This window comes from Falco biarmicus, chromosome 6 (genome assembly GCF_023638135.1).
Source record: "Falco biarmicus isolate bFalBia1 chromosome 6, bFalBia1.pri, whole genome shotgun sequence".
Lineage (NCBI taxonomy): Eukaryota > Metazoa > Chordata > Aves > Falconiformes > Falconidae > Falco > Falco biarmicus.
Genome location: NC_079293.1, coordinates 82,258,042 through 82,282,226, shown reverse-complemented (window position 1 = coordinate 82,282,226; position 24,185 = coordinate 82,258,042). Strand labels below are relative to the sequence as shown.

Here is a 24,185-nt window from a genome sequence, read left to right as displayed (position 1 = left end):
GGCCTTGGTGTCAGTCTGATTTTAACAATGTAAGTTGGTGAAAGGTTGTTATGCCTCCCTCAGCTACACCGCAGAATAACACAGTAGATTACAGCAATAGAACAGGCCAGTTTTCACATGTATTTCAAAACAGAGCAACCAAAAATGTAAGCGTTTGCCATTTTTCCTTTTCACAGACTTCAATCATTACTGATTAACTTACACCATATGCTCCAGAAACAGCAACTGAAACATTATGAAGAGAGTGAAAATATTCTACTGTGATCAAGAAAAGATGCAACTGCTTACTGACAGCATGTAATTCATGTACCAGAGTAGACAGTATTTGCATGGTGTTCAAAAGCAGAAAATTATCTATGACCTCCCTTCACATCAGAGTTAGTCCTCCACACAAATTCACACCAGGTTTTGAAGTGTTTTCCCTGAAGTGTCATATTAGGCCTTCCTGGGGTATCTCCCATGGTTCTCTATGCTGTAGGAAACAGAGATACTCAGTAAATACATTTGCAATGAGTTAAGTGAGAACTTAATTGTTCCATAGGGCACATGGTGAGGAACACTATCAGCATTCACGTGGCTTAACTTGCATCTTTACTATGCATTTTGCAGATAATGCCCTTGAATGAAAGGGAGTTAACGAATCATAGATTATTCCTAGCCACACCTCACAGAGGTGCCTTCTAAAGTAATTAAGAAGTACTGCAGAAAACGTGAACATGGGTGCTCAGCTATGATAGAACGCATTCAGGAAGGATGTTGATGTGAGGCAACAATGAAGTCAAGTAAGCACACAGATTATGTTTCCCTGCCTTCAAGAATAGAAAAATTGTTAAGAGCAAGAAAAACACAGTAATGAAACATTGTACTGTTTTATCTGTACCTTTAACCAAAAGGTTAAGATTGTATATGCCAATTATATAAATAATTATCTGAATAAATTTAACTTGAACATCTCTTACATTTCATTTGGAAAGCAAGAAGGGAACTTCAGGGAAGCGAACCATGCTCTTTTAGCCCTTCCTAAAAAAGTGAAGGAGATGCTGTAAACCAACGTGAAATACCATAAGGCAGGCTCAGGAACCTAAATTTTGTTTTTTGTGGTTCTCCCAAATCCTTTCCCTGGCTCTGTCCCTTTGCCTACCTGCCAGCTCTGACATTCATCAGGCTCTTGCTGAGTGGGATAATTCATTAACCCAGACAAAAATTAACCTCTCTTCCTCCCAGGGCTAGTGAGTTCTTTCACAAGAAGGCCTAATGAGCATTACCACCAAAGCAAAATAGGTGTTGAAAACACAGGGGTAGGAGAAGGAAAGGAGCTCAAGCTATGTGGAACAAAAATAATTTATGGCAATATAAGATGTATTACAGGCTTTAGCTTCTTGGAGAAAAAAAAGTTACAGCATTTAAAGATTGTAGAAAATCTTTGATTACTTTTGTGAAGGCATACGATGAGCCACAATTCAATGTTTCAACAGCATACTCAGACTATTATGTTTGTCGAGGATCAAAAGTGAGTTTGATGGTATTGTATGCGCTATGGCATTAGTAGCGGAATAGAAATAGCACTGAGAAAAGAATTACAATGAAAGTGCTGAGCAAATAATACAAAGAACATAGTAAATACCAAATCTGAAACATAAAATGGTAAGATTAAGACAGGATAAAGGAGAGAACAGGTGCCTATATAGCTCTTGTACATGAATAACAGCCTGGCCCAATTCAATGCTAAAGACTATCAGTGTCCAAACCAGTTTATGTCAGAAGGTACCAAAAAAAAAAAAAAAAAAGAGAACCCCCCCAACCCACCACCAAACCCACAAATCCCATGTTTCTATACTATGTTAGCATTTAGCTATAACTGAGGAAAGAAGCCATTAATATAGGAAGCTTCCATAGCACATGGAAGCATTTAGATACTTAATAATTAGCAAACTCATCATGTTGAAAGGATAACGAATATCAGCAACTACTTCCTCACTGCCATTAACATTTTTAGGCTGTTAGTATCAACAACTGGCCAATACAAAGTTGCTCTTAGGGTCCCTGAACAGCCTGAGCTCAACGGGAGAGGTGGAAGACAAGCCATCTCCTCAGGAAGGTCCTGAAACAACGCAGTTTTCACTATATTTGATTGGGATAATATCAGCCTTCGAAGCAGCAGACACAGATGCGCCATCCAATGGCTGGCCACTCAAAGACTGATGACAGCATTCATTTACATCCGAGCAGGCACACAATCAGAAAACATACTGAGGTGGGGGAAATGCTGGAGACTGATGAGTACCCGCATTTCTCTTCATAGGCACTGCAAGAGCTAAACCTCCAAGAAATGCGCAGGTAACTTGATCAAAGCAGAACTTGTTGGCAATGGTAGAAAGAATAAGTACAACAGTTCTGGCTCAAAGGGACTGACATTTAAACCAGCATCCCCTTTGTTTCCCCATGGGCATTTCTACTCACAACTCAGATTTCCATTCCACAGCAATGCAGCTCTTGTGAAGATCACAAAAAAAAAAATCCTACTCCTGGTGTTGTGGGAGGCATAGCAACAAAGAGCAGCACTTACACAACTAAACTAATTCTGCAGCCACAAGAACTCTCATGCTGCTTTAAGGAAGGGATTTTCCTAACATGGCTTAACACCAGGAGCTTGTATCAGAGCCAGTAACGGAGGACACTAATGAAGATACAGTCTCATGGCTCCAAATATAAAATCTACCTTGACTATAGAGCATCATCACTGCTGACATTTAATTCTTAAAGATGCTCTACCTGCTTAACAGATGAAGGGGAAAGATCTCAGCCTCTTCCAACTCCTGAATACATCAGGAAAAACCTCAGAGGCCTCAGTTAATCCTAACCAAAGTGAAGAACAACACTACTCTGCTTCTGAGCCTTTTAAGATATACCTTCAAGGTAAGCTTTGAACACTAGTATTAAAAGCCTTGAAGGCAGAATAATGCAGAGCTGTACTTGTTTCTTGTTGGTCCAGCTTTCTTTTCCCTGGGTAATTTTCCCTTATTGCCCATTTGTGGTTTCAAGGGCCTGCAGCTCAAAAACTTCCAATATGCTTACTCTTAGGTTAGCGGAGGCACATTCTACAAGATATGGTATTACAATAAATAATTATTTATAATAAATTCTATATGGTATAGAATAAATAATAGTTGTCAGAATGAACTGAAGAAGTGACGATATAGCAGAAGTCTCAGGTGGTAGTGTATACAAAAGTAAAAGCTATGCCATTAGGCAAGTTTGACTACACAAAACTGTTTAAACCCAGCAACTGAGCAGACATGAAATGGCACTAAGCGCACTTTGTCCTGTGTCAGTTACAATATCCTAATAGGCACAAGGATATCTTTCACAGTAAGACTAGGCGATTTCTCTTAACAAGTTTTTTCAGTGCTCTCCTCCATTCAACATCAGCTGCAACAGTGTTTAGAAACTCCCAAGACCTGGCACAAAATAAGCGTTGTCCTTTGCGGCAGGTAGTATTTTCTCATAAAACATTAAAGATTTACAGGCTTACTATGAAGCACTGCAAGTTATGAAAAAGGCATTACAATTCACTGTCATTAACATTAAAAAGACACTTTTCACCAACTTTGAGCTATTGACTCCTGGCAACCAGGTCCATTCAGTGACAAGGCTATTATTCTCTGCCTAATCACAGAGCAGACAGATTCCTCCTCAGCATGCAGATAAAAGGCTATCATCCATAACTACATAACACCTCTTACAAAGCAGTCATCCTGAATTTTTTCATGCTTGATCACTTTCAGAAGAATCTTAAGGCTGCCCGGGAAAGACATTACAGCAACCTTCTTCAATTAGTTTTCTCAGCGGGTTGAGAACATGACTCTCTCTGCTTTCCAGGTACAGTAAATTAACACCCACATAAAACTATCCTTCAGCTGCAGAAGCCAAGTACCTCTGGCCATTTCTTTTGAGGGTATGCCTGAGCTAACACCACTACTGATAGCACCAGTCCCACCTTTGATCCAAACCCTTACCCCCCCTAGACCGAAGAAAAGCTTTGTGTGAAGAATAAGGGACTGAACCTGATTCAAGTCAGCCCAGACAAGAAGAAACAAACATCTCTGCTTACATTTTGTTCACCTTTATATAGACACATTTATATACATTAGATGAGCAGAGAGTTTTGTCACTTATCAGCCTTTCCCCCTCAATCTCGCTTTCCAGATAACAATTCAGAACAGGTATGCAGTATGAATTACGAATCAACTCCCAGAGAAGCCCCTCTCAATTATAAGCAGAGATTAAAGAGACATGCACTAATTATAGTGTCCTAAAGTTACCTGGTGTGAATCCCATTCCATTTCTAGTAGCAGCTCACCATGTGACTATTTACAGCTACATGTATAGATGGGCTCTAATGCATAGATTTAAGACCCTGGCTAAAAAAATATGACTGTTTAAAAATCTAAAAACAGGCAATCAAAATTATTCACTGCAGAGCGGGAATCAGCAGCTAATTTATGCTTTGCTGATGCAATGGAATCTTTTCTCTAAGGTACTTAAGTCATTATAAAGCTACAATTTCAGACTAAACATTAGTCTTATTTGCATATAAAATACTCTTTCATAATCCTCATTCCCCTGAAAATACCCCCAGAAGCTGGATAGGATATTCACTTTAGAACTTCATATGCTGATCCATCTGATCTTTCCAAGTCTGACTTTGAAATATCACACAAGTTTTATGCACACTGTGGCGGCAAGTACCTTCTGTTATTTAACATTGTACATTTTCATTTACTAGAGCATTGTTTGAAAATGCACAATACACTCAGGTCAATCCGACTTAATGCAATTTCAGCCAGAAACCTACAGTTGCCTGGTTAATACGAGAAATAATGAAATAATGCTGACTATGTAAAGTTGACCACATTTAGATTCAAAACTTGTTGCAGTTCTAGTACATCTTTAACAAAGCCATCTAAGCGGTTACAGTTAAGACTCTACAGATAATAGGGTATATATTTCAAAATACTTAGCATCAAATTGTTTTTAATGATAATTTCTGTAGGATGGCTACAAAAAGTGTTTTAAGTGAGACCGATTAACACACCTCTCATAGTCCGGCCATTTTCCCATTTTAAAACAAGTTTTAATCCACCACCAGGAGTTAAAATTTTTCAATTTTCAGTTTCTCTGAACATTTTGCTCAGCTGTTCAACTAGTGCCACAAGCTCAGGGTTTCCCCCAAGTGATTCAATTTGCTTATAGGCTTCAGATTCAAGCTCTTTCAATGTATTCCGAGTGTACTCAAATGAACCCACATTCTCAAGGTAATGTACACAGTACTTTTTTATATCTATGTTCTCCGTCCTTTGACGTAAAATGTTTTGCACCTGAGTACTTTCAGGCCTTGACCAAATTGCATGAATGGTTGGGAATGAGAACTTGCCCTCAGTTAAGTCTTCACAAAAACTCTTGTTTTCGCTATATTCTTTGGAGTGTAAGTTGGCGTAGTCATCTCTTATTTGGAAGAAGAGGCCAAGTGTGTTAAGAAGTGGCTTTAAGTCTTTTTTGTAATTTGAGAACAGCTGCATGAGGCCTACAGCTAATCCAAAGAGACCACCTGTCTTTTGCAGTACCATAGCTTTATACTCAGCTTCTGTAGGACAGGTGTAAGTATCCCTCCAGTAAATATCCAAGCCTTGACCTTTATGGAGTTCCAGAAGTTGACGGGTAAAAACTTTAACAGCATCTGGATGATCAAGGGTTAAAACCTTCTCTAAGCCAAGAAAATACACATAATTAGCACAGTTGATTACAGATGGAATTCCATAGATACTGTGTGCCACTGGAAAGCCCCGTCGTAGCTTTGAGTTATCTTCGATATCATCCACAAGTAGGCTTGCATTGTGCAACATCTCTGTCACTTCAATGATAACCTATTAAAAGAAGAGAAAAATTAAGTCTTCCACTGTAACTTAACCTCCAGTTTTGCAAGACCTGATTTAAAGTGGATAAAATTTTAAATAATGAAATACTTTATCAGTGAGGTTCCCCTTCAGACCACTTGCTTTTACTATTAATTTGGATTCTCTTCATCAGTCAGTTTGCTCTAATTCCTGGATCATGCTGTCTGCCTTTTGTATAAGGTTTTCAGATTCAAAGTGAACTTACTCCCTAAAGTCTTCTCACTTGCATGCTCCTCTTTGTTGTTGATACAGTTCTAAAATATATCATTGTCTAGGAGTCATGCAGTAAGTGTTATTAGAAACATGAACAGAGCAAAAGAAAAGCAACATGATGCTGTGACAAGTTCAGCTTCACTAACCTGAGATCTCCCAAAGTCAGCTCTTGAGAGTGTCAGGTATCATCCATTAACACATTTGCTTTGTAAACCTTGTTTTGATAAGTGGAGAGAGTTCATCTTTCTTCCCCCACACTTTGTGTAATCTTCAGTACTGAGCTCTTAAAGGACAGACTATTCTCTCTAAAACATCATTTGGGAAATTCTTGGCAGAAAGGCAGAAACTACGTCTTTTCAAAAGCTTCCTACAGCCCTACTACTTGTCACTAGGCAGACCAATATCATACACCACCTGAGGTATGCAGTAAACTATTCAGGACAACAGCTTGTAGCTGATTACATTTGACTAAAAGTGACCCTTAACAATTCCAAAGCAGGATAATTCAACAAGAGTTTTAGCACTATGCACAGTTTTAATTGCAATGCTGCTATGCAAGGAACAAGTATATTCAGCATCTGCTTAAATAGAATTCAAGCATGTAAAACAGCATATTGTATGAACTCACAGCAAAACACATCTGATTAAGATATGATTTTAAAGCTAATGAACCAATTGCACTTGCTAGCTACAAACACAGCACTCAGTCAACATTCATCAAAACTGCTTCTAAAAAATACTAGGCCACCATTAAATGGCAGCAAGTGCCTAGTATGGAACTATTTGGTGGATGCTGTAGGAAAAAGTAAAGAGACTTCACTGCAAGCACTTTCTTGAATAGCAAGCCACCTAGTGTTCAGTGACCACCATCCCAAAGATTAAAGCCCAAATCCTAGGAATCTTAAAATGTTTGTCCAAGATAACTGCAAGAACAACCTACTTAAGAAGCACTAATGACCCATCTACCAGTTAGAAGTGAGCCCTACTTTGACCTGTAAAGATATGCTGTTGCCCATTGACTTTATATCACACAGGATGGAGTACTTACTGACAGCAACTTTGCGTACCTGTTTGTCTGAATATTCTTTTAGACCATTATGTCATTCTCAGTACTGTCAGGAAAGTTTCCTTGCATTCTGTGAATTCCTTGGATAAGCTTATTCCAGCATTTCTCTTGCTAACCTATTCATATTACCATCAGTTTCATGAACTTTTGCAGCTTCTAGACATTTAAGGTTCAATTGAAACAGTGTAAGTTATCTTCTGAACTTAAGACAGTGTCAAAAATGCTTCAAAGTTGAAAGTAAGGAGCAAAAAAGTTCAGACAGCAGAAAAAAATATTTTAGAGTACATCAGGAAGTAGCCTGCAGAAATGAAAAGACTGTTCTTTATAATGAAAGCTGAAGAACCAGAAAAGAGTGTTACGCTTTCTTACAACCTAAGCCTATCTAATCAGCAGCTGCAGCACTATCGGTTCAACTCACAGAACTTTACCTCCTTAACTGCAATAGCTTTAAAAGTTGCTTGGCCCTGTACAAGGCCATTTCAGTGCCTTCTCAGAAGAAATTTCATCTGACAAACCCAGTGTTCTCCAATTAAAAAAACTAACGTGTCTCAGGGCAGCATCAGATGGGTACTAGAGATGCATTAAGGGGTGTGGGGCAGGGGGAAGAGACCACTTGGCTGGGAAAAATGTGAAATGGTGGCAGCCAACAGTAACATCAACTATCAAGGAACAGTCACCTCAACTGCATCATCTAAATAAAGTACATGAAGACAAAAGACTTAGGGTAAAAAAGTCCCATAACAAGTGACAGAATTAATATTTTTAATAAAAGAAATAGAAATATCTGGAAAGGAATCAGGCTGCTAGACACTTAGGACATCAAGAGAGGCAAAATTAAGTCTGGAGGACCACCTCCAGTCATTATCAACCTTAAGTTATGAAAATTAGTACGGGTATGTACAAAAGGAGTAATAATTGTGTCAAGATGCAGATTAAAAGATGACAGGGTCTTGGTTTTGTCCTCAAATAACCTGAAGGAAAAAAATACTAGGTTCCATCACAAACAGCTTAAGTGGTAAAGGAAACATTAAAGCACTGGTTTTCTTCATAAGGATAACCAAAACAAGCAGTCTAAGTTCTCAATAATGGTTAAATGATTATCACTTTAAAAGTGACAAGCAGAACCGGTAACTTCTGTTCACACAGAAGCACTGCAGCTTTAGTTTACATGAGACAATATGGACCCATACTGTTACAGGTGCTCAACAAAATGGCAAGAGGCAACAGTCAGACTGCAGCATAAGAAAACCTCGCTGGACAGAGTGGAAGAGTTTGTTATCATGGAAGGGGTTCAAAATGGGGAGATACACCCCAAGAGGCTGCAGAATCAACATACTCAGATTTTCAACTCAGCAAGGCCCCCAGTAGCCTGAAGTAGCTATGGAGCAAGCCCTGCTTTAAGCAGAGGATTGTCCCAGATAACTACCAGAGGCTTCTGCCAGTTTGAATTGTGACCTATGATACTAGACTGAACTCATGCATACAATGCACAGGTTGCTCTAATATATTTTATTTGAATATGTATTGAGCACAAAGGGTAAGATGCTTCTAGCTGGAAGCCAAGATAAATCTGGCTAAAAAGTTATATAGACAGGTTGGAAGGTAGAAAAGAAACGTTAATACATAATGAATGCAGCCTCTTCCTTCATTGTTTAAATCAGTCAAACCGTTTTGCTACTTGAGGACTATGAAGTGTCATTCTCATGCTAAAGATGACTCTTTGGCAGACTCTAAAGTTACTTCTGCCAACAATTAATGAAATTAACTAGGGATCAGCTGATTAAGTGTCAAAAAGCATAACTGGTTATTTTAATTCCTTACATTGTCTTGGACACCATCTTTGGCACTCTCTATATGCAGTTTAACAAAACTGTAGTCTAACCAAGAGCATATTTTTTCATTTGACAAGCCACAGTGTTTAAATACACAGCCATACATCTTGTATAGATCTGTCCAACAGAAAAGCAAAAGAGATGGGAATTTCTTACACTCCAATGAGAAGCATTAAACTAAGTACTCTAGACTGTATGATAAGAAGCCCACAGTTTTAGATCCAGAACAAGAAGTGGTTTATAAAGTTGATTTAACTGCTGTCTTTGATATTCTGGTATCAAAATCTAATGATTTTTATTTTCAATCACTGTATTTCTGCCCAGCTTCTTTCAAAATTCATTGAAAACTCAGTGGTAATAACCTAGTTAGATTAAGCAGGTAACAATGGTAGCTGCTTATCTCCAACTTAAAAAGGTTGAACACACTGGGAAAGAACTAACTATTCTAGACATCAGGCAAGTCATGGAAGTAACTTCTTCAGTGTTACATCACAGGCAGAGCTTTACGCTAAAGCTGTTTTCCTGCAATTTTACTTTCATATGTTCTACATATGCACTATAATTAGTGCATTTAAGATTTCTGATGATCTGTACTATGTAGGATAATAGTCTGTTACCAGTAGTCTTGAAAAATAGATAACAGCCCTTTATTAAAAATAATTAGCCAGTACCTGTATTTTATCTTCTGGAACATTCAGCCAGTGATTAAAGGCCTGTGACAGTTTGGTTCTCACTTGCTTACCTACAATAAAAATATTACAGGCATTTATAAAAAGTCACAAAGTGCATTATTAGGGACAATAGTTTAACAACTGATTTGAGACCAGTAAACTGATCAGCATCATCACCTGAAAGCTGATTATATATCATACCACATAACACACAATTTGTTTCCTCATTGTATAAACATCAATTTTCAGCAGCTTCAGTTTTAAACATTTCACAGTAATATGCAAAGCACATATTTACAGGTTACTGTATTTAGTTTTGGCAGTTTAATTAGTAAGCGATCCTGAGTATGCTGGTAACCTGTATAGATCAGCTTACTGCTTCTGAAAGTAAGCCCTAGTTTGACAAGCACATTGACTTCATGTCTGTAACAGATCAAATTTCAATTACAATTCTTTATTAGTTGGAGATATTGACAATTGGTTGAATATCTATTTCTCTCCATTTTTAGGTCTTTCTCCTGCAGGATTCTTCACTTGCTACTGACAATATGTAAAACAAGCAAGTGACATTTGAAATACTGAATAGCTCTAAACAAAAATCTGAACAGAACAGAAATCTCCAAGATTCAGACGTTTATCTTATACTTGAGAAGTCTACAAAAATAATGGGCTACGTTCTGCTTTGCCTAATGTAGTTTGGTGGAGCAGAGTAGTTGCCCTGTTTCATAGGAATGAAAGACAAGACCACAAGTCCAGGTTTAGTATTAAAATAAGCATTACTACTCAATACAGATCATTTTACATGACAGTTCATTTTAATAGAAGTTAACCTACATGCCTGTAAGTTACTGATGCCAGCTTTTATAAATTGTTAGGAGTCACGAGCACGTCTACTGCTGACCAACATGAAATTAAGTCACCCCCTACCCACGCTGAGACAATGCTGCTCTGAACTTTGAGAAGCTCAGCTATGTATAAGATCTTTAAGTAAGTGCAAGACAGGTTTAGACAAACTGCTCTGTGTCTGTAGCTCACATCAACAAGGCCTTTGGAAAAAGTTTTAAATAAACTTCAAAGCAGTGCAACCTAGACAGTGGGTTCTATATTACTCATCTCAAGATCTACTGAGACATAACTTAATGACTCTGCAATATTAGTCCTCATGTTGATGATGCCATCTTGCCCGTAGCACTGAAGAAATTTCAATATTTGAATCTCTCCCTAAGGCTTCTCTATTGCTGTGTGACCAGCACATACAGAACAATAAAAATAGGTAGACTCACTTGCAGTGATATGCCCTGGAGAAACTGGGGCTGAGGATTTCTCCTTTTCTAATTAAGTTACCACCAGGTAAGCAATAACTTTGTTGTTTGGGCTCTGCAGCAAGGGTGATAAGCCTTTCTCCCTGGCTCAGAGGGCTTCAATTTTTGTCTCCATTCTCAAACATTTCCATTACTTCCTGTCCCCATAGTCCTTTGGTTTTCATTAGAAGACTAATGAAAAGGTGCTTCTCCCCCTACACCTGCCCTCTACAGCTTTGTCCTCTGGCTCTGTCCTGTGTGAAAGGGCACTCTTACCTGGACATATACTCTCTTTGCCTCGTGTTCTCTATTTTTGTTCTCCGTGCTTAGTTTTAAACATCAATAGCTTTCTGCAGGAGAGAGGGATTGTTTTCTCTCAAACAGCAGAACAGGTATTTTAAGATCCCCATGTCAAGCTTGTTCTCCATCAAGAAAGTATATAGCTGGTTCTAAATTGCTGGGGTTTTTTTAACTCATTAATTTAAATCAATAATTTGCTGACTTAGAAGTTCACTAATTTAACACAGGTAACCAGATCTCAAAACTAAATACAAAATTAGATTAGTACCCAAGAGTTTAAAAATTCCTTGCATTAACTAAGCACCACCACTAATTCAAATTAGACCTGCTTCTGATAGTATCTCCTGCAGATACTAAGGATTTAAAACACTTCAAACACTCAGACTTCCACCCTTTTCCTCACATGGATAGATCACATTTTGGACAGATTAATTCTCTGATCTGACTTGCTACACACTTATGACCACCAGTACTGTGCAAGTGAGGGTCAAAGTGCCTTGTATCAGAGGTTCAATATTTTATTTTAAAACAATTGCATGAGTTAAAGGACAAAAGATTACTCAAAAATACTGAGAATAACTGTTACAAGCATCTGGCAAACTGCATAGCTCGCCAGTTAAGTATCAGCAAATATTTCAGTACATCCATAAAGAAAACTATTCAGAGATAGTATCACATTAAGGAAGTGTACCTTATCTACAGCTGTTTATTCACTTTAAATTACATTGATACAGACAACATTATTCTTTTACATTAGACAGCTAATTCTGGTTTTGTAAATGTGTTTCCTAGAAAATAGGCTTACGCAATGCCAGATGCTCAGCAACAAGTGTTATTTTATGATGAGGAACATAGCTACTAGCACACACTCCAAATGGATTATTAACATGCACAATTGATTTAGCCACTTCAGTTCCTTAGTACAGACAGCATCTGAATTTTTAGACTTGTCTACCTTGACTAGCAAGGCTGTCTAGACACTGACTATTCAAGGAAAAATCACTATCTGTATAGTGAAGCATTCATCTTTCCTCTTGTAGGTACAAATCTGCTTGCATGAGCCTCTTTAAAGGAATATTATTGCTACATAAATGCTATTTTATCTTGTTCTGAAGTCAATCCTACCTGGTCAATGTGATATTACAGCAATTTTTTGTATGCATGTTTCATGCCTACAGCTCTGGCAAAAGACCAAACTCCTCTTAATACTGGTCTCAAAAACCTAGATGCAGAAGCCTCCATTCCTCACCACACCTCTCCTCTCCCCAAACGAGACAAGCCAACAATTCAGGGACACTAGAACAAAATTAAAATCCAGTTTCTTCACTGTCACATGTAACTGCTGTTAATTATTCTAAGCAGGCTATTGTAAAACTGAAGAACAGAGGTCTAACTTCCAAAATTAGAAGCTCTACCCACTGTATAGAGCTGTAATAGACATTACTGCATCTGGTTTTTATCAAAGTTATGCTAAATGCATTTGGTTTAATCTGCTTAAGATCCCAATGTTACCCAAATCAAGCAGCAACTACAAAAAGCTTTTTTTCCTTAGTAATGCTGGGTGGAAAAGGTAAGAAAAAATATTAAGAACATTAGAGTCACTCTGATGAAATGCCTTCTACAGATAAGAACGTAAAAACCTTATCTGTGAAACAAAGATCTGGTTAGATTAAAGATACTGTACTGAGGACAAACCCTCCCACCTCTTCAGACAGATGAGATGCTTCTCAAAAAAAAAAAATCAGCCTGACATTCTCTATATACAATTGCTCTTGTGACAGGGCACAGAACCCAAACCCACAGACCTCCAGCTCTGGACAGACTCCTGATAAGTATTTCTTCACTCTTGCTCCATTAAAGTGACCACAAATTATACCCATAGGGCAGCACCCCACTTACAGTGAAGGTACATAAAAGGACTAGAACAGCATGGGAAAAAGCAGAGGGACTATTAACCTAGCTCTCAATAGAGCCTCGCTAAGCTAATTCAACTCATTACCCCAGCAGAAAACTGTCTGCTTTTTGCTAGGTTAGCTTTCTGCCAGCTTTATGCACTGAGTCAGCTTATGAAGTGGATCTGCCACAGTTAGTACAGGGTAAGCAGCAGATGCCAAGAGCCAGGGGAAGGCAGCACTGCCTTTTTGGAGGAAGCTACTATATTACCTCAGCTATATAGTACACTCTTACATTTAGCCTCTGTCAGATTAGGGCTAAATAGATAAAGCAGGCCTCCCCACTCAGCTACAAGAACACTACAGCCAGCATAAGTGAACTGCAGGAAGACAAGCAAAGAGAGAACGCATTTACACTTTCAAACCTGGGCAGCCACTTGCAACAGGTTAAGGTCACTGTAGAATTGTCTAGCTTAACTCCCCTGTTCAAAATAGGGTTAACTAGTCCAGGGTTGTGATCCTGAGTTTTGCCTTGTTCTTTCTTCTCAGGATCCTGAATGCCACATACCATGGTCACTTCAGCCAAGACTGCCCCCAGTCTTCAGGCCCTGAAGAATTCTTCCTTTTTTCTGAGTGTGAGGTCCAGTACAATGCCTGTCTTCATCAGCTCCTTGATCACCTATGTTAGCAAGTGGTCATCAGAAACCTCCAGGATTGCCTGTGCCCTGCTGTGTTGCTTCAGCTGCTTTCTACCGAGGTAGCTGAAGTCTCTCACGAGGACCAAGGCCTGTAAATGAGGTATATTCCACTTGTTCGAAAGCCTCATCTACTTCTTCCTGCTCAGGTGGTCTGTAGCAAAGACCCACTATACCATCACCCCTATTGATCTGCCCTCTAATCTTAACCCATAAGCTCTCAACAGGCTTATCTGACTGAAGGCAGAGCTCCATGCCGTTCAGCTGCTCTTTCACATATAATGCAGCTCCCACTCCTTGCTACTCCGGACCACCTTCCTAGGCAGTCCCTATCTATCCAGGGCAGCACTGCAGCTGCCTGAGCTATCTATCCTACATCAGGTACTCCAACAGAACTGCAGCCCTGCAACTGCATGCAGACCTCTTAACTCCAGCTGTTTATTCCCCATGCTGTATGCATTTGTGTAAAGGTGCTTCAGAGAGGCACTCAGTCCTGCAGATTCCCCAGAAAAGGTGAGAGCTTTCCTGCAGTGGAATGAAGCTGGGTTAACTAGCATTGATAATATACAACTGTGGGTTGGCTTCAGGGACAGTGGGTGGGCCAATGTAGATAAGGTGCAGCTGTGGCTGGTTAAGTGGTTGAGAGCCAATGAAGAGAGAGCAGCCAAGGAAGAAGCACAAGAGAACACACACCCTGGATGATGTGCAACAAGGAGAAGGCAGCAGAGGGACTGCATGAAGAGTATGCTGGTATGAGATGGTAAAACACCTTGTTACAGATTGATGGTTTTGAGAGTGTTGCAACACTTTCCCTCCATGACACTGTCCTATTCATACTTCCATAAGTGCATATACCTGGGATGAGCTACCTTCAGCTTTGCCAGTTACAAGGTCTACCCTTGTCCACATCAGCCTACACCCTTTGTTTGAAAGTCCACCATCTCATTACTTGATTGTGTGTAGCCATTCCCCTCTACTGTGATTTCTAGTGGAAGTCCCTTCTCAACAGGTTGCTCAGCCTCTTGACAGAGACTTTTACCCCAACTTGGGTAGGTGGATGCTATCTTCTCCTGGTACTCCTTGTTCTACAGAGGGAGTCCCGTGGTCATAAACCCCAAATCTCTGATAACAGTATCAGCTGTGCAACTAACTAGCTGTTGACAGGCAAGATCTGTCTGTTGCTCTCAGTGGTGAAGGGAAGGGGGTTGAGGATCACAGAGAACAGCCACCTGGCTTCCTGTGCCCTTGGCCCACATTCCAAAGGGCACACAGTTACACCTGATAAGCTCCAGGCATCCTCTTGCTATATCCATTAGTGCTCAAGTGGAAGAGCTGAAGGGTTAAGTAGTCTGAGGGTGACACACACCTTGGCAGTCTCTCTGTAACATCCCTGATCAAAGCTACCGAGAAAAAGCAAACCTCCTTAAGACAGAAGCTCAGATGGAGTCCTCTGTCCCCTGCAGCAGTGTCTCCCCCTACTATCACTTGCTGCTGTCACCAGGTGCCATTCTGATACTTTGTTGTATACAGAGCTTCCAGCCGTGCGTCTTCTTCCAGTGCACTGAACTTATGTGGCAACTACACATCTGCTCAAGGAACAGGAATCTTTCCCCCAGTACCAGGAAGCCATCAGCTCCCAGCCTTCACCTTTGCACGAGTATTCATTTCTCAACCTGATGTCCACAGACTGTTCCTGTCCCTCCTTCAATACACCTCAAAGTTTCAGGCTCTTGAACCTGCAGGGTCTTGGTCTTTTATTTCTGATGCTATGCAGCCTGCTGACCCCCATCCACTGTTTCTTTGCTTGCTGACACACATTTTCCACTACTGCACACCTTTTAGGGGCAGAGACCTCACTTTCTTCTCAGTGGGTGCCCCCAGGCACCCCTGCAGCTCAGAACCTGGAGAGCTGCAGCCCCCCTCAGGAACCTGGCCCAAGTTGAGGCTTCTGATGTGCCAAATGTAGTCATGTCAGTGGTAGGGATCATGCCCTCTGGTGCTAAACTCCTTCACCAGGCTGGTCTAGTTCAGTAACCCGGCAGAAAAAGCTGAAAAAAAAAAAAGCCAGTCTTGATTGTTTAGCTCACTGAACAAGCCCAGGAAAGACTGCAGCCAAGACCAGAGGAACATGAAAGGGAAGATATACAGTCATGAGTGGGATCAGAATCTACCCCTTTCAACAGCAAGCTACTGACCACATCAGTTTTGCTGCAACTGAAATTCCACATATTTCTTAGTGCTGCAAAAGCAGCTACTGCTGTTACCTCAGCCACTTGGAGATAAAAGATTCACGATATGTGCGCATCAGGCCATTTTTGGGACAAACCACATTGGAATTTGTGAAAGCTAATCCTGTTTGTTGCATTTGGTTTATGAGACTAAGGGACAGAATACTAGATTAAGTAGAACACTGATATGGCAACATTCTATTACAAGGATATTTTACAAGAAAAGTTACTGTTTCAGAATGCATGTTCTCCCAAGCACTAAATTCTGCTAGTGAGGGAATAAACATCAGTTACCATATTAGCAGTCAAAATAACATAGTAAAAAACCCTTAAGCCCAGTAGCTTCTCTATGCTACTGCTGTTGAAGTCAAAGAAATAGACAAGGTTAGTTTAAGTATCACCCCCAAACTGTTACCATTAAAAGTCCTACTTCATTACTGAGAAGCAGTCATCAGCTTCTTGTATTGACGGATGAATCCTTAAACAGTTATAAACATTTGTGTTCTCACTACAGTCAACATTAGTAGGCACCCTTTTTTTTTCTCCTTCCAAACAGCTTTAACACTGTTACACAATCCCTTGTAATGTAAACGAAGTTTGATATGTATCTAAATTCATTCAAATTCTCATAGGTTACTAAACTGTTTGGAGAGTTTGTTTTTTCAACTGGTCTTAGGAGATAAGCAAGTGAACTATTAAAAGGCGGTAAGTGTGCAGAAAAAGTCCACTTAAAGTTGTACATATTTGACACTTGGCCAAACTTTCTGCAAAAGGCCCTTAGAGCTCTAGTTGATCCAACACAGAAACAGCTCCTCATCCCTACCCTTGTGCTAGCTCACAAACAAGGAACAAGATTAACCTGGCAAGTTTTTAACAGGTTAAGCGATTGATAATAACTAATCATTTGGTTAACAACCTGAGAACTGGCACAAGTTCAGAAGCAGGAGAATACTGCCAGAAGCATAAAGAGGACAGAATAAAACTGCCTCCTTCAGCAACAGCTTGCTAGATTAGCTCAGGCATCTCATTTGGGCTCCACCCTAATTATGAACAGCTAGCATATGCCCAATTTTCTCCCCTCACCAAGCACTGATGTTCATACCAATTCCAAGGTTCACACAAGTAACTGGCTCCTACTGGTCTGTACTTGGCATAGCTGACTTTGGGCAGAGCCAGTGTTTCAAAAACTGTAGACATCCAGCCATATGACCGTGAATCCCCACTGCTTCACCTGTTACTCAGAACAAGGCTTCTACAGGGACACCACTTTTACCTGCCTAGCTGAAAAGAAGTCTTCCCTTTTGAATGACACCACCACTTCTGCATAGACGTGCATCTTGTGCCTCACCTTCTCCAAAGTGTAAGCTAAATTAACAGATCAATGTGTTGAACTGGACAATCAGATTTATGATACTCTAGCAAGATAGGATATAAAGTGTTTGCACTAAGTATAACATTATATAAGCCATCAGTATAGAGTGATCAGGACTGAACTCACGACATAAGAATTTAGTCGGAGTCAAGGTGGCAAGGTTAAGTGCATATCCTCGATGCATCATTTAACATGAAAGCTAACTGAAGAGCTATAGTCAAGCACCTTTGCCTATGGGAGGTGGTTTTGGCACTTTGTCTATTATGTATTTCCTGCTAGGAAGCTGTACTTTTTTTTTTGCTGCTACCTACAACAGCTTAAAAAATAAGCAGCTAAAGATACGGAGGTGTTACAATATACCGTGGTTAAACGAGATAACCTAACTGAACAAAAAGTACAATTAAATATCATACAGGAAGGTGAATTTCTTGAGGACCACTCTTGGAAAGCTCTCTGGAATATTGTAGACTCATTCTCAAGGTAGTTCTCTAGCAAAACCACCACACAGTTGAACATACCAAAATGGAATATACTGCAAAGAAGGAGGAAACAAGTTTTCTAGCATTAAAAAGGCACATTCTTGCCAATTTTTTTTATTATTATTTTCCCCAACTCAAGTAGTGTTAACTGCCAGGCCAAATGAAATCACTGATGTAAACAAGAATTCTGAATATTTGTGGATATTAATAATAAAATTCATTATACACAGGTATAACAAAGTGGGACCCACAGGACTCACCCTGCTGATAGGTGGTGCTGCAAACATGCAAAAGTCACTTAGTACTGTTCCTGTGACTCATTACAGTACTTGTCTAGACAGAAGGCCTTCTATCCCAGTCAGAATTATTTTCCTTAGTATTTCCATATTTTGTATCTTACTTTAAAATGCCATCAGTAAGCAATATAAGCTGGACAGAAGGCAACCATGCAATACTCCCAACAACAAAGCAGTTCCACTGCTATTTTCACTAAGTTAGTCACTTTAATAACTTGTACAGTCTTCCTTTCACTTCATGTGTACAAGTACAAACAATCTGACTGTTTAGTCAAAAAGGCTTCTGAAAGGCATATCCATACAGTAGTTCTCCATCAAACTGTCTCCTGAATTCTGCTAAAGCAGGTATTGTTCAAGACTGGAAATTTCACCTGAATGTGTTCTAGTGACCTGGTATCATACAAAGGCCTGGCTGATCCTCTGGCAAGTGAATCAAAAGGGGACAGGGCTATTAGCTATAAGAACATGTGGCTCTACATGTACCAGGGAGAAGAAATTACACAAAAAAACTGGCTATTTAAAAAAACCCAAACACCAAAACACACAACCCACTGAGTCCAGTACAGCAAGCGGATAAACTCAAGGCTGAGGTTGCTTTGTTTTCTAAGACTGCGATCAAGTCTTCAGTACCTGCCCTTACCAGTTTTTTTTAAGGAGTAGCAAGTCAGCTACTCTGAATGGAGAGTAGAGTAACAGAGATACTCCTTACACTGCAACAGACTAAAGAGCTATTGTACCAATGTACAAAAGGAAGAAAAGAACAAACGTAGAAAAGTGTTACTTTTAAATCCACAAATCCAGAATGGATAAACTTTTTTGCTTATACTTCCAAAGATAAAAGCTGCCATAAAAACAATTTTGATATTTAAAAACACAGTACAAAAACTTGCCTGGTAGTTGAAGTAAATACTGGTATGGCTCTAGGATTCTTTTAGATGTCTCATCCATTCCATCCATTTCTTTATTTCGTAAGAGGTAGTTCACTGTTAAAGAAAGTGTTATTAACACTATTTAGTTAAAAAATTAGGGAAGTAAAAACCAGATGCATACAATTAAAGAGTCAGCTGACTTCAAGTTTAGGTGCAAATACTCCCATTTTGCACATGACACCTTCAGTTAATACTACCTTCTACTACCTAGAAAAGTCTTCCAGATATCATTTAGAAAAGAAACAAGCCTATGTGCTAAACACAGTTTTCTTTAATTATTCATGAATAGTTTAAATCAACTCCTAGACTTTGTTTGCTCTTTTATATGTATTAGAGGGCTTAGATGATAAAATATTTAAAACATCAGCAATCATAACAATGAAGCTTCACTGTAAATCTTCAGAGAAGACACTCAGCACATACAAAACCTCGTATGACTAATCTGATCAGACCTCCCTAAATGCTTTCCCCATACACAAGTGGAGATGCCCAAGAGAAGAAAATACACCTCATACCATGGCAACCTAAACAAGCTAAACACTAGCCTCAGCCTTCTGATGGAATTCTTCAGTCCTGTTTTAGAAGGCAAAACAGGAATATACCATTGTCTTACCCCTGTTTAAACATACAGACATCCTTACACACTTACCCATACACTATATACATCAGACTTACAATGAATCTTTTAGGATCCATTCCCTACCTAGCTTAACAATTTTCTATTGATTATGTTTTGGTTCACATACCTTTGGTCATCTATATCTACAGTTTTTTCCAGACTGTTTTCTATAATAGATTTTCTGTCCTTTCACCTCTAGCCTTCCTTGCTGCACTGCAGATGCAGTAGCTCAAAACAATTCTTCTAATGTCATTTTAAGACAGGAACTGCAGCAATAGCATGAAGTCTCATGCTACTTCAGCACCATTTCTCAGCCACTTAGCATCCTGGAAAAGATGTTCTTTTTGCCCCTGCAGCAACTGAATAGTTACATAAATTACCCAAAACCCAACTATTTCAAAGTGGTATTTTAAAGTATGGACTGATGCATTTTTAATGTAGGTACGTTAAGGGGAGCGGTTAACGTGAGCAGAATAAACTGTGTTCCACAGTTGCTCAAAGTAATCCAGCAATACTTTCCCTTCAAAAGCTCGGATCAGCATAAAGATCACTGCTTCCCCTTAAGCTACCTGGACAAACTGGTACTCCTCAGCATTCATGACCTTTCCCTTTCAATATAGCTCAATCAGTTCCTGGGCACTACCCCTTCCCACCATCACGCACATACATATCTGTAGCACTCCAAACTTGGGAGCTGATCTGCATTAGTAGTTTCTCTAAGCTTAGGTTTTAATCAATCCCTTTATTTGCCTCACTGCATAGGTTAATCAACTGCATCAGCACTTCAGGGGCAAGAAAGGCTGTTTAAGCCGAGTTGCCAACAAAATGCTCATAAGACTGCACCTTCTGGGAAAGCTTTGCATAGTTTCTCAGCAGTAATGCCACAACAAGCAGTACAGCCTTTCCACCCTATCCCATGGCACGCAGGCACAACTAGCTGTCAGGCCACACAGTAATCTAAATCAGATTTGACACCCTCTACTCACTATTTTATTGTCAGCTTGTTGGTATGACTGAAGGGATAGGAAGTGCTTTTAAGCCAGCACTGCCACTGAGAGTCACTTGTCAAACTGTACCCTTACATATCAAGGATAAGTCTCAAAGGACTTCACTGAAGAATTGAAATAAAACAAATCACCACAATCCAACCCCAGATGTTTTAAGCAGGAAGAAGCTGGTAGAGATGGATATAAGGACACACGTATCAACTTAACTCTCTTGTGACTAGTTTGTCAAGAAGCCACACAGTTGGTTTAGATTTGAAAATACCTAGCTATCCAACAGAGCTGGGAAGAGATCTTAGCACTGGAATTGCTTATCTGCGGAAGTTTTTGCTTAAAAGTAAATACTGAAGTTCTTCCCTTCTTCTCAGGGAATTAGTAAGTTTCTTGCCTGTCTGTAGGGCAGTAAGACAATATTCAGAATCCCCAGCTAACTTGAAATTTACTGGTATTACACAGAATCAAACTAAGTATTTGCATCATTTGGCACAAAGCTAATAGGAGTCCACCTGCAACACTGCTTATCAGCAAGAGTAGTCAAGCACTTCTCCCACAAGTGCCAAGTTTGTTTGTTTAAATAAAAAGGAGGCAAAAAAGCTTTAAGAGACAAAGAGTGGATAGTAACTTAGCTTAAATCACTGTAATTAAAGTTTCTGGACTGCTATGCTACCTTTAAATGAAGTAGCAGGTAATCTGCACTAAGGAAAAGACATACTGTATGGTCAGACACCTACGTGTCCAAGACACCCAGCAAAACAAGAATAGCGAGCAGAACCTCCTCCAAACTTGCACAAAGGGACACTTGATAAAGAACTATATAAATGAAGTTGCTTATAGAGGCCTTTAAGCAAGAATAGCATGATATCATACTTATTATAGTGTTACTACTCTTTGCACAAAGTTACCATATTTGACACACTTGGGAAACCCTTGATATTAAGGGTTTCCTGCCCAGCTGACTGACCAATTTACTACAAGAGTTGCACTGTTGCAGAAAGTCTTCTCAGTGAAGACATTTAGAGACAAGGTCTTAGTCAGCACCCTCCTAGTGAAAAAGTAAAAATTGCTGGGAGTTAATAAATGAAAGGGAGCTCAGAGCCTTCTGTCAGTGAAAGCACAAGAACTGATTACATGTATGCTTATTCAAAGCAGTAAAAGAATTTTGCGATTTAAACCAGTACATGACTTGCTGCATTTCAATTCATGCATGACAGTTATTTTTTCAGTTATTTCTCAGTATCCCCGCGTAAGCATATCGAAAAGCTGTTATGGGCACAGGCCATGCAATCACAACAGAGCCCACAGAACTGTCTTTTGGACTGCAACAAGCCTTACCCTCTAATGATCTATTTGAAAACATCTCTTTGAAAAGAGACATTAAATAAGATGGCGACACGGGCTCCCGTAAGTTGGAACTACTCTAAAACTATACCTGGAACTGAGATCTGTGTCTAGGAGCTGTCTAGAGAGGATGCAAGTAATATTACATCTAAGGGATATGTCAAGAAAAATCTTCACTTTGAAACTTCATAAAGCAGCTTCTCACCCCGTCCCCTCCATGCCATTCTGCAGAATATGCTCGCCCCTTCCTCCAAATGAAGGGAATATAGTCACTGGCATAGTCCAAGTTAAGTATACAGACTGTCTTTTAAAAAGCATCATCGTCTCAGTGGCTCCAATCACAGTACAGTTACACAGAAAACAAAAGAACCACCAAAGGAGCAGAGAGCTGTAGCACAAAAGGAACCATCCAGAAAATTCTTAAATCAGCTCCATCGCAGAACTTAGCGTACTGCGACGCTATAACCAGTGGGGAAAAAAAGCGACCCAGATAAGGGGATGTAGGATTGAGGTCTGTTTCAGAAGTGAGAACACTGTTGTGCATATGTATTGTTTCAAAGAGGCTATCAAGGCTCTTAATCCAAAAGTAATTTGGGCGGGATGCTTGTCACCCTGGCCCACACCCTCGCCGTGATTAGCGGAGTCCTCCTTACACACCCGGCCCAGGCTAACAGCGAGCAACCCCCCGGCGCCCACCGACGGCAGGTGAAGGGCAGTCACACGCTTCCCCCGAAGATGCCCCTAAGTCAACAAGCAGCTCTCCGTAGCTCCAATTTCAACACCAATATCTGAACAGGATGAACGTGCTGTTGCTGGAACTCTGCTTCGATTTTAAAGGGAATTCCGGGTACAATTGAGCCGGAGCGCGGCGGCAGCCGGACACCAGCACCCGGGCTGTGGGAGCCCTCGCACGGCGCCGCGCCAGGGGGGGCTCGCAAACGGCAGGCGGCCCCGAGGGCAGAACAGGGGTCAGCAGGAACCGCGACTGCTTCTGAACCGCGGCGTTTCCGCGATTAAAGCCGGCATTTCACAATGAACGTGAAGCTGTTGCCCGGCCTGCGGCTGCCTACCCCCCGCGCCAGGCACGGCAGCCAGACCGCAGGCTGCAGGGCTCGCCTGCCGGAGCTCAGCGCCCGGGACGTGACCGCGACCGAGCCCCCTGGAGCCGCTGCCACAGCCCAAGGGCCGACCAGCCCCGCCGCGCCAGCGCCATTTTAGATAAAGCGAGACCGAGGACTCCTCGCTCCCCCCACCCGCCGTCCACCCCCATTTTCTCAGCCGCGCTGCCGGGCTCAGCCGCCGGGGACGGAGGCGCCGCCCGCCGCCAGCCCGGCGCGGCTCCCGGCCCCCGAGCGCCCAGTCAGTCAGTCAGCCCGCCCCGCCGTCCGCCGGCGCCGCCCAGCTCCATCGGCGACCGCCGGCTGCGGCCCCCCCTTCCCCTCGGCCCCCTCCCGGCCCCCTTCCGGGCAGCCCGCCAGCCCCACCTGGGCGGGGCGGCCGCGAGAACCGCTCCCCCCGCCGCCGCGCTCGCCCTTGCCGTTCGGCCCCGTGCGGAGGGGGAAGGAGCGGCTCCTCTGAGGAGCTCTGAGTCCGTCCGCCCCCCCCCAACTCCCCCGCCCGCAGCGCACCGGCGCCTCCCCCCAGCCCCGGCCGGCTAGCGGGCAGGCGACGCTGGGCAGCCCCGCGCTCCTGGCCTCGGCGCGGGCAGCCGCCGCTCACCTCGCCTACCTCCGCAGCCGAGCCGCGCCCCGCTCCCCCGGGCAGCCCTCCGCTCCACGAGTGGCGGCGACGGCGGCAGCTCGGGGGGCCGGAGCGCCGCCCCCTTCCGCTCCGCCGGGCGCCACCTTCCCCTCTTGGGGGAAAATGCGCCACCAGCGCCGCAGCGCGCAGGCGCCGGCCGTGCCCCCGCGGCTCATTAGCATGCGGGCAGGGCCCCGTCCCCCGGCGGCGGCCGCGCGCGGTGCTCCCTGGGAGGCGTAGTCCGCCCGCCGCGCGC

General features: G+C 41.6%; 1 protein-coding gene across 6 annotated transcripts; it reads right to left on the bottom strand.

Annotated features, from left to right (window-relative positions):
• Positions 1-1,323: 1,323 nt before the first annotated feature.
• Positions 1,324-24,070, bottom strand: GGPS1 (geranylgeranyl diphosphate synthase 1). Of its 6 annotated transcripts, none has more exons than XM_056343639.1 (4): positions 23,918-24,070; positions 19,190-19,282; positions 9,737-9,807; positions 1,324-5,924 (listed from the first exon to the last, which is right to left on the bottom strand). In XM_056343639.1, exons 2-4 carry the CDS (start codon positions 19,254-19,256, stop codon positions 5,163-5,165), a joined length of 900 nt encoding a protein of 299 aa, XP_056199614.1. In that variant the 5' UTR covers positions 19,257-19,282; positions 23,918-24,070; the 3' UTR covers positions 1,324-5,162. The 6 variants fall into 6 exon arrangements, with proteins under 6 accessions (XP_056199614.1, XP_056199617.1, XP_056199618.1 ...); XM_056343642.1 differs by having other exon boundaries at positions 23,909-24,059; XM_056343643.1 differs by lacking the exon at positions 19,190-19,282 and having other exon boundaries at positions 23,918-24,057.
• Positions 24,071-24,185: the final 115 nt, after the last annotated feature.

Coding starts and splice junctions, on each gene's coding strand:
- GGPS1 (XM_056343639.1), bottom strand. CDS start 19,256: ATGGATGGAATGGATGAGACATCTAAAAGAATCCTAGAGCCATACCAG. Junction 9,808..19,189: donor GTATTTACTTCAACTACCAG/GCAAGTTTTTGT, acceptor TTTTTATTGTAG/GTAAGCAAGTGAGAACCAAA. Junction 5,925..9,736: donor TTCCAGAAGATAAAATACAG/GTACTGGCTAAT, acceptor TTCTTTTAATAG/GTTATCATTGAAGTGACAGA.